We start from the raw sequence: 16,245 nt of genomic DNA on the forward strand, positions 1-16,245 counted from the left end.
AAAAAAACCTCCTACAACTCAACAACAAAAAGACAACTCAGTTTAAAAACGGCAAAGGATTTTAATGGCAATTTCTCCAAAGACGACAAATAAATGGGCAATAAAGCACATGACAAGATGCTCAACATCATTAACCATTAGGGAAATTCAAATCAAAACCACAATGAGAGACCATTTCACACCCACTAGGATGGCTATTATTAAAAAGGAAAATAACAAGTATGGGTAAAGATGTGGAGAAACTGGAACTTCTGTGCACTGCTGGTGAGAATGTAAAATGGTGCAGCCACTGTAGAAAATGCTTTGGCAGCTCCTCAGAAAGTTAAACACAGAAGTACCATGTGACCAGCAATCCCACTCTTGGCATATACCCCCACAAATGAAAGCAGGGATATTTGCACATCAATGTTCACAGCAGTATTATTCATCAAAGCCAAAAGGATGAAACAATCCAAGTGTCTATCAAAAGATGAATGGATAAACAAAATGTGGTATATACATACAATGGAATACTATTCAGCCACGAAAAAAGAATGGAGTTCTGAAAAATGCTACAACATGGATGAGCCTAGAAAACGTTATGCTGGGTAAAATAAGCCAGACACAGAAAGACAAATATTGTACACAACTGTGCTTATATGAAATATCTAGAGAAAGAAAATTCAAAGCCAGAAAATAGATAACAGGTTTGTTAACTTTGTTGATCTTTTCAAAAACTAACTTTGGTCTCAGTGATTTACTTTACTATCTTTTGTTTTCTATTTTATTGGTTTCAGCTGGCTCGTTATAATTTCCTTCCTTCTGTTAGCTTTGGGTTTAACTTGCTCTTCTTTTTATAGATTCTTAAAGGAGAAGCTGAGATTACTGATTTGAGACTCTTCTAATAGAGACATTTCAATTCATAAATATCCCTCTAAGCATTGCTCTAGCTGCAACCCATAAGTTTATTTTAATATGCTGTTTTCATATACATTCAGTTCAAAATATTTTTAAATTTCCCATTTTAGTTTTTACTGTAGTTTTAGTATATCATTTTAATTCCCTGTTGATTACCTAACATTTTTGAGCTGTTTTCTTAGTGCTTGCTCTAAAAACTATAATCAACATGGTAGCTTATCACACTCTATATCCAGTTAATACTACCTTAATTCCTCTAAAATATGGCAACTTGGCTCTATTTCAATTCCATTCTTCCCTTTCCTGTGCGCTATTACTGCTTATACATTAGCATCTATACATGGGTTATAAACCAAACACTGCAGTGTTGCATGTATTGCTTTATACGATCTTATGTTATTTAAATAAAGCAAGAGAAGGAAAGAGAACAGATATTTATGTAGTCTTTTATATTTGCCCAGACATTTACCATTTCTGATGCTATTCATCTCTCCCTGTGGATTCGAGTTATCTGGAATCATTTCCTTTGAGGTTAAAGAACTTCCTTTAGTATCTCCTGTAATGCAATTCTTTAAGAATCAAATTCTCTCGGTCTTTGTCTGGGAATGTCTTCATTCCACCATTTTTGAAGGGTGGCTTTACAGGAGACAACACAATTGCCTGACAGCCTTCTTTCTTGAGCCCTTGGGACGCTGTTCCACTGCCAGCCAGCCACCACTGTCTCTGACAGGAAGTCAGTCATGCTTCACAGTTGTTCCCCGTATGTGTAAGTTCTTTTTCTTTTGCTGTTTTCAGTATTTTCCCTTTGCCTCTGCCGTTCAACAGTTTGACCACAATGTGTCTAAGCGAGGACTTCACTGGTTTATCCTCTGTGTGGTTTGCCAAGCTTCCTGGATTTGTAGGTCAACAGTTGTTATCAAAGTTGAGACGTGTTTAGCTGTTATTACTTCAAATCTTTTTTCTGCCCTTTCTCTCCCTTCTCTTCTTCTGGGACTCTTGTTACACATATACTGGTACCCTTGACATTGTCCCACAGTTCTCTAAAGATCTGTCCATCTTCCACCAACTCTTTCATTTCTGTTATTTCTATGTGATAAATTCTAATGGTCTCTCTTCAAGTTCACTGATTTCTTTCTTTGGTCATTTCAAATCTTCTATTGAGCCCATCTGGTAAACTTTCCTGTTTCCATTATTTTATTTTTCATTTCCAGAATTTCCATCTGATTCTTTTTAACGGATTCTATCTCTTTATTGATATGTCCAGTTTGTTGAGTCATTGTTATAATTTTTTTTGGGGGGAGGGGTGGGGTTCTTTAGAGAGTCCCTTCAATCTTTGAGCATATTTCAACAGCTGCTTTAAAGCCTTTGCCTGCTAAACCCAACACCTGGGCCCATCAAGAGTTTCTGTTGACTGCTGTTCTGAGTATGAATCACACTTCCCTGGTTTTTTTGCATGTTTCATAGTTTTCGTTGAAAATGATTATTTTACATAATATAACAACTCTGGATTCTGATCTTATTTTTTTCCCCTCTGAAGGTTTTTGCTGTTGCTGGGGGTTGTTGTGTTAGTTTGTTTTTCAAGTAGCTTACCGGGACTTTACTGTGGAACCTGTTACTCCCGCAGTATGCAGCTGCCAGTGTCTCTACTCCATCTTTTCAATTCTTATTTTAATTATTTTAGCCTGGCTTTGTAGGGGTTGCCCCTGGGGATGCAAAGGGTAGTAGTCAGCCAGCGATGATTCATCAGGGATTGTGTTCAAATTCCTCAAGGCCGCAAGGCTTCTACCCTCTGCTGGTGACTCTGCAGGGCTGGGCAAGTGCCCTCAACATTCAGGCAGTTTTCCGGCTGCCCCAGCCTTTCCGTTCCACCCAGCTGCCTGGGGCCCCACTGGCTGTGCACAGACTCCCAGTCATGAAGGTGTGGAACGCACATCCAGTCACTCAGTGGGTCTCTGGTTGCCAGGATGTCTGGCCAGTCTTCTAGTTTACCACTCACTCCAACAGGGACCACCCTCTCAGGCTAGGAGAGCTGCAGGCTTTTCCTGTTGAACGCCGGATGTGGAGTTTCCACCCTCCACTCCAAATCAAATGAGCCTCCCTGGCAGCGAGGCCGAGGCCGCTGTTTCACAGCACCGCCCCTGTGGAGCCACTGCACCAGCTGAGCTGGGGATGGAGAGGGGACAGCTCCAGGTAAGCACACTCGAGATTCCCACAGCTCTTCTCCAAATGCAGCAGTTTTTCCTGAAAGTATTATATACTTCTCAATGTGTTACGTGCCTTTGGACATAACTATTTGGCAAATTAATGAATTTAGAGCAACATACAACAATATGGATGAAATTCAGGAACATAATGGCTGAATGAGAAAAGCAAGACCCACAGACCTACATATAGTATGATTCCATGTATCTAAAGTCTAACCACATGCAAGCTAAAGGGTATGTTCAGGAATGCATAAATAGGTGGTAAAAAAAATTAAAGAAAATCAAGAGAATGATAGACACAAAGTCCAGGACAGCAGTGACCTCCCACGATGGAGGAGAGAGGACAGGAGCGGGGGGGGCCTTCAGGTTCTTTTTCTCAAAGTGGGCAGCAGGTGTTGTTTGCACAGGTGCTCAATGTATTATTATTGTGTACATCTTACATGTATTTGTAAGCATTCTTTTTTCATCTGCTCAACTTTTAATAACAGCAATTTTAAGATAACAAGCAATTTTAATAAGATAATCAGAGCCTACCTTCTTTGGCTAAATTAGACAGTTCTGTTTGGTGGTCTACAATCCCTTCATGTGCTTCTTCCTCTTCAATTGTCTCCTCTTCATCTTCCACTAAAATGGTGATCATCAAGTGTCAGTGAGATACAAGACTTTGCTGGATCTTCTTTTCAGCTGCTTCAAATTAAACACTGCAAGACTTCAAAATTGTTTTGCATAACTATTAAAGAACTTAAAACTAAGCTTGTTACTTGCACTGATTAAATTTGGAAATGACAGCTTCCTAACTGAAGAGGAAACCGGGAACCCTATTTTCTGTGGGATCACCATGAATTTGCCATCGCCCACTGCGGGGAGGCCCAGCTCTGCCCGCCCGGCTGCTTCCCGTGCTCCTTCTCCCATCCCTTACAAACACTGCTCACCAGCTCCATCCTCTGCAGACTGCCGAGCCTCTCACCTCTCTCCTTCCAGCCTCCACCTCACACCTCACTCGCAGCAGAGACCTTGGCATGCCGACAGCATAACTCCCCTGTCCATGGGCCGTCTCTCCGTCTGAGCACAAGCCCTCGCTGGGCTCCCTTCCATTCGCTCCTGCAGCACTGGCCTGCCCCTCCCAGCCACGCCTTCCCACCAACACCCACACGGGCCCCTGCCTTTCTTCACGAAAAAAGAGCACACGCAAACCGGTTGACACCTCTCCCTGCACCCCTCCTCATTTCTTTACAGAAAACCCCCACACCCACCACAGTCTCACAGGACACCATTCTCAACGACGCGTAAGCTTCTGGGCCAATGGGTGCTTCGAGCCCTGGCCTGACCTGACCCCTTGGCAGCCCCAACGTGCCTGGCCACCCTTCCTCCTTAAAATCTGCCCTGCCCACACGATGGAATACTACACGGCAGTAAGAAGGAACGATCTCGTGAAACATATGACAACATGGATGAACCTTGAAGACATAATGCTGAGCGAAATAAGCCAGGCACAAAAAGAGAAATATTATATGCTACCACTAATGTGAACTTTGAAAAATGTAAAACAAATGGTTTATAATGTAGAATGTAGGGGAACTAGCAATAGAGAGCAATTAAGGAAGGGGGAACAATAATCCAAGAAGAACAGATAAGCTATTTAACGTTCTGGGGATGCCCAGGAATGACTATGGTCTGTTAATTTCTGATGGATATAGTAGGAACAAGTTCACAGAAATGTTGCCATATTAGGTAACTTTCTTGGGGTAAAGTAGGAAGAGGTTGGAAGTAAAGCAGTTATCTTAGGTTAGTTGTCATTTTCTTACTCCCTTGTTATGGTTGCTTTGAAATGTTCTTTTATTGTATGTTTTGTTTTGTTTTTTAATTTTTTTTTTAATACAGCTGATTTAAAAAAAAAAAAAAAAAACAAGGAAAAAAATATGTAGAGCCCCCTTGAGGAGCCTGTGGAGAATGCAGGGGTATTCGCCTACCCCACCTCCATGGTTGCTAACATGACCACAGACATAGGGGACTGGTGGTTTGATGGGTTGAGCCCTCTACCACAGGTTTTACCCTTGGGAAGACGGTTGCTGCAAAGGAGAGGCTAGGCCTCCCTATATTTGTGCCTAAGAGTCTCCTCCTGAATGCCTCTTTGTTGCTCAGATGTGGCCCTGTCTCTCTAGCTAAGCCAACTTGAAAGGTGAAATCACTGCCCTCCCCCCTACGTGGGATCAGACACCCAGGGGAGTGAATCTCCCTGGCAACGTGGAATATGACTCCCGGGGAGGAATGTAGACCCGGCATCGTGGGACGGAGAACATCTTCTTGACCAAAAGGGGGATGTGAAAGGAAATGAAATAAGCTTCAGTGGCAGAGAGATTCCAAAACGAGCCGAGAGATCACTCTGGTGGGCACTCTTACGCACACTTTAGACAACCCTTTTTAGGTTCTAAAGAATTGGGGTAGCTGGTGGTGGATACCTGAAACTATCAAACTACAACCCAGAACCCATGAATCTCGAAGACAGTTGTATAAAAATGTAGCTTATGAGGGTGACAATGGGATTGGGAAAGCCATAAGGACCACACTCCACTTTGTCTAGTTTATGGATGGATGAGTAGAAAAATAGGGGAAGGAAACAAACAAACAGACAGACAAAGGTACCCAGTGTTCTTTTTTACTTCAATTGCTCTTTTTCACTTTAATTATTATTCTTGTTACTTTTGTGTGTGTGCTACTGAAGGCGTCAGGGATTGATTTAGGTGATGAATGTACAACTATGTAATGGTACTGTGAACAATCGAATGTACAATTTGTTTTGTGTGACTGTGTGGTATGTGAATATATCTCAATAAAATGAAGATTAAAAAAAAAAAAAATCTGCCCTGCCATTTCTCCCTCCTGTACAGTTCTGTGGCCAGGTCTACCTCCCTCCCCAACCCCTTGTGTTGCTGGACTTCAGCGCTCAGCCCTTGTCCCTCCCTCCTCGGGTCACCTCATGCACCCCTGGTCCTCCGTAGAGACCTACATCTCACAACTCTCAATACTCATAATTGGTCTCTTCCCTCCTCCAAGCTCAGGCTCAAACCCGCCGCAATTCTTCTTTCCCTTTAAGAGCTTACAGGGTGCCCATAGTCGGCTATGTATATCAAAATTGGCCTCCTCGGATCTGGGGGAAGGTGCGGGTGTGTTGGACATCCTCACCTGGACTGGTGTTGATGTTGTCACAAACATTGGGACTGGCAGTTTGATGTGCTGAGCCCTCGAGCATGGGACTTGCCCTTATAAAGCTCATTACCACAAAGGAGAGTCTAAACTTGCATGTAATGGTGCCTAAGAGTCTCCCCGAGTACCTCTTTGTTGCTCAGATGTGGCCCTCTCTCTCTCTAACTGAGCCATCTCGACAGGTGAACTCGCTGCCCTCCCCTCTACGTGGGACCCGACTCCCAGGGGTGTAAATCTCCCTGGCAATGCAGAGTATGACTCCCGGGGATGAATGTGGACCTGGCATCGTGGGACTGAGAGTATCTTCTTGACCAAAAGGGGGATGCAAAATGAGACGAAATAGTTTCAGTGGCTGAGAGATTCCAAATGGAGTCGAGAGGTCACTCTGGTGGACATTCTTATGCACTATACAGATAACACCTCTTAGGTTTTAATGTATTGGAATATCTAGAAGTAAATACCCGAAACTACCAAACTCCAACCCAGCAGTCTGGAGTCCTGAAGACAATTATATAATAATGTAGATTACAAGGGGTGACAGTGTGATTGTGAAGACCTTGTGGATCACACCCCCTTTCTCTAGTGTATGGATGAGTGGAAAAATGGGGATAAAAACTAAAGGACAAATGGGGTGGGATGGGGGATGATTTGGGTGTTCTTTTTTCACTTTTATTTTTTATTCTTGTTCTGGTTCTTTCTGATGTAAGGAAAATGTTCAGAGATAGACTGTGGTGATGAACGCATAACTATGTTATCATACTGTGGACAGTGGATTGTATACCATGGATGATTGTATGGTGTGTGAGTGTATTTCAATAAAACTGAATTTAATAAAACAATAAAAAATAAAATAAAATAAAATAAAAAAATTGGCCTCCTCCTCTTTCCCAACCCCTCCAGCTGCTGTTCCTCAGTGCTTCCTACCTCAATGAACGGAAGCCCAGGACCCACGCAGCCACCTGCCCCACGCCCTCAGGGCTGCCCGCTGCTCTCTACCCCGGGGCACCAGCTGGGCCCCACCCCCTCTCCCGACTGCTGAGGCAGCATCCCTGCCCCATGTCTACCCTGGCCTGCTCCTATCCATTCTTCACGCATCTAACAAGCCAGAATAACCTCATTAAAATACAAGCCAGGAAGACACCAAGCCTTCGCTTTTGGTCCATGCTCCTTGACGAGGCACAGAGACCAGCAGATGTGGGCTGCCTCCCTATCCTTACCTCTGACCTTTGGCACCTAACACACAGACCACGTGGCCTTCCTTCAGGCCCCCTCAGATGCCCTCATCCCTCCTTCCCTCCACCTGACCCTTAGGTCTCACCCTAGGCAGCATTTCCCCAGGAAGCTTTCCGGACTCCTCCAAGACCTTCCTGTTCTATACTCCCAGAAACCTCTCACATCGTCTAGCAATAAACCCACTTGGTTCTGACTATACACTCACTTCAGTGTCTGCATGTTCCGCTCCACCATACGTCCCGTGAGGTGAGGCACCACTGGCCTTGGCACTGCTGCGACAGACCCCTGCAGGCGAGCACCAAACGGCTCGCAGAGGCAGTAACCGGGATAGCAGAATGCTCTCCTTGTCCCACCCCTGCCTACAAGTCTTCCCTTGTGGGTTTCTGAACATGAATCCATACGTGGATGGGTGGGGGTGTGTTCCTATATTACTTATGCAGAGATCCCACTCTGGGAAGGTGGTGGAGGGCTCTTAGGAGACAGGCCAGTGAAGAGGGGACAGGAGTGGCTAATTTTGTTTTCTCTGACTTACACTAAGACATTATTAGGCCTTAAAATAAAATTTAGTCCAATAAACAAAAGTCTGATCCAGAAATCCCCCTTCTGGGTACATACCTAAAAGTACTGAAAGCAGGGGCTAAAACAGGTATCTGCACACAGATGTTCACAGGGGCACTATACACAATAGTCAAAAGGTGGAGACAACCCAGGCGCCCGCCCAAGGAGGAGCAGATAAATGCAGTGAGGTCTGCCACACCACTGAATATTATCCAGCTGCAAGAAGGAACGAAGTTTTGATGCATGTGACAATGTGGATAATGAACCTTAAAGATACGCTGAGTGAAATAAACCAGCCGCTAAAGGACAAATATTGCATGAGCCCCCTTATATGAAATATCTAGAATATGCAAATTCAGAGACAGATACTAGATTACAGGTTACCAGGAGCCAGGGTGGGGGTGGGGAAAGGGGAGCTAATGCTTAATTGGTACAGAGCTGCTGTTTGGGTGATGGAAAAATTTCGGTAATGGATGGTGGCAAACATAATTAATAGCACTGAATTATATATATGAATGTGGTTAAAAAGGGAAATTTTACACTGTGTATATGTTACCACAAAAAATATTAAAAAAAAAAAAAGCCACAGAAATGTACAACACAGAGTGAACCCTAATGTAAACCATGGACTTAGTCAATAACATAATTACAGTAATACTGGTTCGTCAATGTTAACAAATACAAAATGTGAATAGGAAGAACTGTGGGGAAAGGTATAAGGAACTCTGTGCTTTCCGCATGATTTTTCTGTAAACCTACGACTGCTCTAAAAAAAAAATAATAAATTTGTAAGTAACATTAAAAAACATTTCTCATCCTTTACCGGAATGATGTGTGATTTGGGGGAGAGGCTGGAGAAGGGAGTATGACTGCCCAGCTATACAGTGTGAAGTTATCAACTGTTCTGGTGTTTATGAACCTACAGATAAACAGACTCGACATCCGAGAGTGTTGGGATAGAACGGGACAGAAACCTTCTCAGGACCACACGCATCACGTGAGCACCTACAGTCAAGCCTGCCTAGCCCGCCTGACTCGCTCCTTCCACCGTTACAACCTCCCACACCGACCGCCTGAAGAAAAGCTCTTTTTAACTCAATATGCATGGCCAAGATGACAAGCCGCTCGAAAGCACGCAGCCTTCCCTCCCTCCTCACCGAGCGGCCCCGCACTCCACGTGGGCCATTGCACCTACAGAACAGGACACACTTCCCAGCCTCCCTGGTGGCCCGGCCTAGGGGCCAGTCAGCGCGGGGCAGGCCTGGCGGGATGCTGCTCTAAGGACGAGGGGGCCGCTGCGCAGGACATGCCTCTGCTGCAGCCCCGGAGCACCTGCCCGAGCCAGGGCCTGAGTGTGTGTGTGTCAGGGGAGGCCCTGAGCGGGGACGGAGGGACAGGTGCATGGAGACGCCTCCAGGCTGCTCCTTCCCTTGACCCACAGGGACCTTGGTTTCTTCTGTCACATGCAGCAGGTCTTAACCCTAACTGGCACTGGCTCCCCAGTAAAGATTCAAATAATGCCAACACGCCATCCTTTCAAAATTTGGAAAACTTTATAAACTTTGCTAAATCACACCAATAAACCAACTGAAGTGCCCACAGGGAAGGAGCAGGCCTTAATTTGCACCTGGACGGGAATCATCGTATCGTCAAACTGACCATTTCCTCACACCTGCTTATCCCTGCTCCCCTCCTCTGCTGTCAGGTCAGAATCGGGCCCTAATCTGGGGCAGAAGCTGGCGGCCCTGAGCTGCATCTGGCTCACACACGTCAGGGGTGTCTGTTTCTTTGGTCTGAGGAAGCTGCTAACAGAAAAGTCCCAGAGGCGCACACTCAGCACCTGGGGCCTCGGCCCTGCCTGCAGCGACTGGAGGGAGCTCTCCAGCCTGATGCAGCCGATCCCAAGGGGCAGGGCCACTTCTTCCACGGGCAGTGCCCGCCTGGCCTGCAGCCCTCTGTGCATTTGGCCCTGATGTTCTCCAAGATACAGTGGAGTCTCCAAACCGCACAAAAGCACATATATACCACCAGGGAGCTCAAGAAAACACCCAAGTCATGTAAAGATACTAAAAAACACTATCTATACTGACAGACATATGAATAAATAAAAGGGTTAAAATTTCCAGCTGGTTTTAAATAACCAAAATAAAACTGAAATAAGAACAGCTCAGTTTCACAGGCAACACTGTGTAAGCATCAAGCATCCTGCTTGTAATTTAAGCGAGTCTGCGCATGGTAAGGACGGCATGGAGCAGAGACAGACCTTCGTCATCAGTGAAAGATGTGCTAGCTCTTCTTCTTCTCCCAGGTATTCCCGAATCCTGAGTGACAGAATAAAGGCATCACAAACATGAAATCTTAAAGACACAAAATAAGAAACGAAAGCAAAAATGTCTATTTAAAATGCACCTCTAAGGACAGCTGAGTGCCCACAGACAAGCCAGCCAGGCCACCATCAGCCTCATGAGAGGCTCTTTGCTACTCCTGGTAAGGGTGCTGGGTAGCCGAAGAGAATAAATGGAAACCCATGATCACGGTTTCAACCCATCGTCCCAAATTTCCAATTAACATTCCCCTTCAGCCTAAAGCAATAAAACACCATTTTTTCTTTTCAATTTTATAATGAAAGGGAATGATAATCATAATCTACTTGTTTCTCCTAATAAAAAAGAACAACTCTATTTTGGTCATGTTGCGTCCACTCATTCTTACACAGTGCAGGGACAGTCCCAAACTTACCAGAAAGGTTTCTGGTAAAGCATCCAGTCCCTTAGGTCTTAACTCTTTTCCTGAAGAGAAAAACAGCATGATTAGTTTCCAGTGAGCTGTGAAGGAGAGAAGGAGATTCACACAACAGTAAGAGCACCTCTTCCTGCCTAAGCCAGGCCCTACTGACATCCACGTGCCGGAGAAAGACAGGAAGACAGGCTTGTGCTTCTTTTCAAGTAACCCAAGGAAGGAGGACGGCCCAAGGCCAGGACTGTGGTGGCAACTCTCCACGTTCGCTGATGCTCTGCGAGAGATGTCAAAGTGCTCCCAGGGCCCCCTGGTCTGCAGGAGCCCAGAAAGCTCCTCTCGGGAGAGAGGCAGTGGCCGAATGGGAAGGTCTCTTTGTCAAGTTGCTTATTATCTCAGGCCCTATGGCTGTGAACAGTGGCCGTCCCCCAGCATGTCCCCTCATCAGCAAAGGGAGGCTCGTGGCATCCACCCTCCTGGGGCTGTTCTGAGGATCAAACAAGAGGACCAACGCTGCCCCATCAGTGCACAATGCATGGTGGCAGCTCCTGAAGAACGGCTAAGGGAAAGAAAGAGCAAAGCAAGGGGCCCCAGGCCAGGCGGCTCCCAAACAAGGCCAGTGCCTTGGGGAGCCTGGCTGTGTCCAGAGATAGGGCTCAGGACCCGAAATCTGAAGAGTGTCAGAGGTTGATCGACTTGGCATACGACAGACTAGCAAATCTCAAAGGAACTAAATATAAACTAGAATGACGCCCTGTTTGTTTACAGTGAGACCCAGAGCAAACAGGCAGAACAGATGCTCACCAAGTGCTGAACAAATGGCCCTGTGCTCAGGCTGCTTGGGGAGTAGAGGAGCTGAATAGAGGAAGATGAGCGTCTGGGGGTGACGGAGAGCACCCTAAGCCCCGTGCACACAGCCCAAGGCGAGCGCCCCACCTGTCGTGGAGACCTGACACTCCTCTCGGCCTGCCAGGGGGCCTCTCCCCCAACTCTCCTGCATGGGTGACATCGGCACTCGTGCCCACGGCCAGCCACTGCCCTCCTGATGCGTACACGAGTCCCTGGGTTCATTCCTCTTCCTTCAGGTTATATCTGAATAGTCTCTTTACATGTGACATTAACTTAACAAATGTTGGCTCCATCCAACCCTGATTAAATATCAGTTTAACCCTCAAAAGGCAGTGTTACTTCCTTCCTTTAATTCTTGGAATTGTAGGAGAACAAAACTTATTGCCTATAGTTATTTACAAAATTTTAAAATTAAGCAATAATTTATAAGCCTCCTGGAATGCAGTTCTTAAAGCTATAATACAGGGAGAGAAGAAGAAAAAACCCAAAACTACTCCACATCAAGAAATGAAAGAATGGATCTGACAAAGAATGAGAATAATGGTAAACAGAACTTTGCTGCAGTGATACACTGGAACACCTCCCACCTGCAGGGAGAAAAGAAGAGACAGAGTAGTCCTGTCAGAAAGAGCCAAAGACCTCAAGAGCAAATATTTTGAGTTTGTGTTCTTTTTCTTCTTGCGAGTATTTTTTCATTTTAACACATTTCACAAGTGGCTTAATCTCATTTAAAGTCCAGCACACAAAGAATTAAATTGCCAAGGATACACATCCTGGAATTCTCCTCGTCTGTCTCACAAGGCTCCCCTCCCCGAAGCCCTGGCCACACTTTCTCTGTCTACACTTTTTACACTAACTGGTAGACCCCTCTCACTCTTTCTCTATGAATTTCCAAATGGAAAGAGGGGAGAGAAAAGGGGCCGTGTGAAAGGAAGGTCCTACTGCGCTGCAGGGCTCACAGCACGTCTGCCTTCGGGAGCTTTCCCATCAAAAGCAACATGTTTGCGATGTACAGAAAAGAGCTGCCCAAAGGCACCGTGAAATAACCTGCATGGTACCCGGAGGGGCAGCTACCCAACGACAGCCCCGCACAACACGACGATGCCGGCCCAGCCCGCACTGACACCAGGCCTGTCTGCAGCACTTCCTCCACACGCGTCACCTCACTTAACCTTTCTGCAGTCCTGGGGACACTCACGCTCACTGCTCCCCATGTGGTAACGCGGATCCCACAGTGAGGAAACACCTCGTCCGAGCCCACAGGCATCCAAGAGGTGGCAGAGCCAGAATTCAAACTCAGCCAGTCTGATGGTGAAGACGCCAACCTCACCGTCCGCAGCGGAGCTGCTAAAGAGAACGCCACGGACACGCAGTGATGGGCGTGGGGTAACACAGATGACACCAACAACCAACACCAGGGTACTTTGTTTTTTAAAGAGTGCTATGTGTAGAAAAAGCTGGAAGAATATAAATATCAAAATGCTAATACTAGTTCACTCAAAGAGCTGATATCATGGGTAATTTTCCTTTTTTGAATACTATTGAATATTTTCGGTATTTTTGGTTTATAATGCAGACACATTCTTTATAAAATCTGAAAAATGTTAGGGCTTTTTGTAAAGTATCATACCTCTCCTGCAAACTTTCTGTAAATTTAAGGCTTTTTTCCTTTTTTCTTCTAATTCTACTTGTAGTTTTATTTCCACAACCTAAATATAAAGAGGTAAATGAGCATGTTATTGTGGACATAAATCATACACATTCTGACATAAAACAGCATTACACATCATAGATATAGTTTAAAGACAAAGTTGACTCAACTGATTTCAAATTACTTCAAAAAGAAATGTAGAGCTGAAGGTTTTATCATATATTCTGTAACTCACTGTATACTGTCCCAATTCTACTAGGAAGAGATGTGAGAATTAAATTTAAAAAAATTTTTAGAGAAAGAGCAGCCACCGGGGACCAGCTGCCCCAGGGCCTCTCCGTGCGAGTAGATGGAGCCCCACACAGGCCCTCACAGTGGCCCCACACTTCTGCGAGGGGCTGGGGTTCACGGCCTGCCCATGTGTCCCCACGTACAGCAAGAAGCACGAAGCAAGAGCAGACTTCTCCAAAATCTCCCAATGGGCAAACAGCCCAGAAAGTGGAAGAAAGAGGCTCAACTCCTCAGATCTGTTCACTTTTCTACAGCATGCGTGTTCTCTATCAAAGGGAAAACTGAGGGACAGAGTTCAAAAGTCAACTTTGCCAGCTTGAAGACAGTCTGTGATTTTTATGATCCCATAAAAATTTCAGAATTTTACCTGCTCAATATTTGACCAAAAATACTCTATTTCTCTAGCAGTGGAGGCAGCAATACGTCTTAATCGGTTTTGTTCTTCTTTCTTTCCCCTTTCCTCACGAAGCTTCTTTTCTTCGTGATGGCGCACTACAGTTCTAACAAGCTATTAAAATAAAAAGGTTGAGAACATTATGTTATACTTTGTGTCATGCCATCAAAAAAGGGCTATGTATAGTTTTTTAAAACCCTGTGTAGCCTGTGAGCGCAGCTAATTTCCCATTAGATTCACTCCCGTGCACGCTCTCGCAAAGCATCAGGAAAAGCACTGATGTATATACCAGTGAATACACCATCATGCTTTGCCTACCTTTCGTAGACTGCAATTATACTACGCACACACACTGAAATGGAATACCAGCCCCACCCCACTCAGGATGGCAGAGTGAGACTTGAGCCCCCACAGAAACTGTGAACAGCCAGCGAAATGGGCAGAAATATCTTTCTCAAAGCTTTAGAAAACACTTAAAGGACTGCAGTAACAGGGCAAGTGCTGAATCAAGAAAAGGTCCACTTAAAAAGAAGCGGTAGGAGGAGTCTTGGCATGCAACAGGTCCGTGTCCCCAAGTGGCTCCCCGGGCCTGGTCCCTAAGGGAGCAGAGAAACCGGGAGCACATGTATCGGGCCTGCCTGTCTGGTGGTGGCCCGAGGGGCTCACTGCCCCAGAACTTTTCTCATGTGGAGAAGGCGGCTCACTGAGCTCTCCACACAACACGGAAGGAGGGCAAGCAAGCCATGCTGCCTGGGGCAAGGACCTGCAGGCTGTGGGACACACCGTGCAGTGCCCCGGACGAGAACTGTTTCCTAGGGAAGAGGGGACAGTCAGAACCTTGTAAATGGGGGAATTCCCAGGCCACACAGTCCTGCCCAAAACAGGAGGCACTGAGAAAAGGACCAGGGAGGCCCCTGTGCTTTGGCCTGGCGCTGTCCTCTAAACTCACAGCATGGAAAGGCCCTGAAGGAGAGTACTCACAGAGGGCAATCTGCAAAGACGGGAAAGGTGCTTTGTTTTCCATCACCCGGTTTTTTGTAGTGTTGTGGTGGTGATGGTGGTGGTAGTGAACACCTGGCATTCAAGGAAATCTCTGTCATTACCAGTTGCTGGATAAAAGCTTAAGGAACAGACATGTCAGAGTCTCAATTCCAGCAATATGTTAAAATATCAGAATGTCCACATTTCAGCAAAAAATTACAAAATATACAAAGAAACAGGAAGTGACGGTCCAGGCAAAGGAGAAGAATAAAGCATTAGAAGCCATAAATGAGGAGGACCAGACCTAGAATATTCCCAACAAAGACTTGAAAGTGGTAGTAAACATGCTCAAAGAGCTAAAGAAAAACATGAACAAAGAACTAAAGGACAAGAGAAAAACAACAGATGAACATAAATAGAAAATCAATATAGAGCTGGAAATTATCCCTAGAGGGGTTCAATAGCAGGTTGGAACTGGCAGAAAAAGAGTCAGTGAACTTGAAGATAAGACCAGTGAAATCATTCAGTCTGAGGAGCAGAAAGAAGAAACAATGAGGAAAAGTGAGCAGAGCACGAGGAACCTGTGGGACACCATCAAGCCCATATACACATTGTGGGAGTCCCAGAAGAAAGAGAGAAAGGGGAAGAGAGTGTAGTCAAGGAAATAACAGCTGAAAACTTCCCAAACTGAATGAAAGATATATATATATACATCCAACACATTAAACAAACTCCAAACAGGATAAATCCAAAAAACCACACCATAGCATATTATAATCAAACTGTCAAAATGCCAAAGATAAAGAGAGAATTCTGAAAACCTCAAGAGAGAAGCAACATGTCACATACAAGGGAGACTCAACAAGATAAAGTGCTGATTTCTCATTGGAACCATGGAGGCAAGGACGCAGTGGGAAGGCATCCTTAGAGTGCTGAAAGCAAAAATGCGCCGACCAAGAATTCTGGCAAACTATCTTTCAAAAATGAGGATGAGATTAAGATGTTACCAGAAAAACAAAAGCTGAGGGAGTTTGTCACCACTAGACCAGTCCTACAAGAGATACCAAAGAGAGTTCTCTGCAGGTGGAAAGGGAAGGACAATAGACAGTAGACGGGAGCTTCATGAAGAAATAAAGATCTCCAGTGAGGGTAATAACATGGGTAAATATAAATGCCAGTACGACTGCATTTTTCATTTGTAACTGTGCTTTTTACTTCCTATAGGATCTAAAAGGAAAATACATAAA

General features: G+C 45.2%; 1 protein-coding gene across 16 annotated transcripts in view; it reads right to left on the reverse strand.

The window, feature by feature from the left end:
- Positions 1-16,245, reverse strand: part of LOC119519642 (E1A-binding protein p400-like) — a 163,289-nt gene that overhangs the window by 70,534 nt on the left and 76,510 nt on the right. For all 16 annotated transcript variants that reach the window (XM_037817411.1, XM_037817407.1, XM_037817406.1 and 13 more), the window contains 5 exons: positions 13,991-14,131; positions 13,312-13,390; positions 10,836-10,885; positions 10,360-10,417; positions 3,636-3,725 (listed from right to left, as the gene is read on the reverse strand). In XM_037817411.1, the coding sequence (XP_037673339.1) occupies positions 3,636-3,725; positions 10,360-10,417; positions 10,836-10,885; positions 13,312-13,390; positions 13,991-14,131 (418 nt within the window). The remainder of the gene's footprint in view (positions 1-3,635; positions 3,726-10,359; positions 10,418-10,835; positions 10,886-13,311; positions 13,391-13,990; positions 14,132-16,245) is intronic.

This window comes from Choloepus didactylus, chromosome 23 (genome assembly GCF_015220235.1).
Source record: "Choloepus didactylus isolate mChoDid1 chromosome 23, mChoDid1.pri, whole genome shotgun sequence".
Taxonomy (NCBI): domain Eukaryota; kingdom Metazoa; phylum Chordata; class Mammalia; order Pilosa; family Megalonychidae; genus Choloepus; species Choloepus didactylus.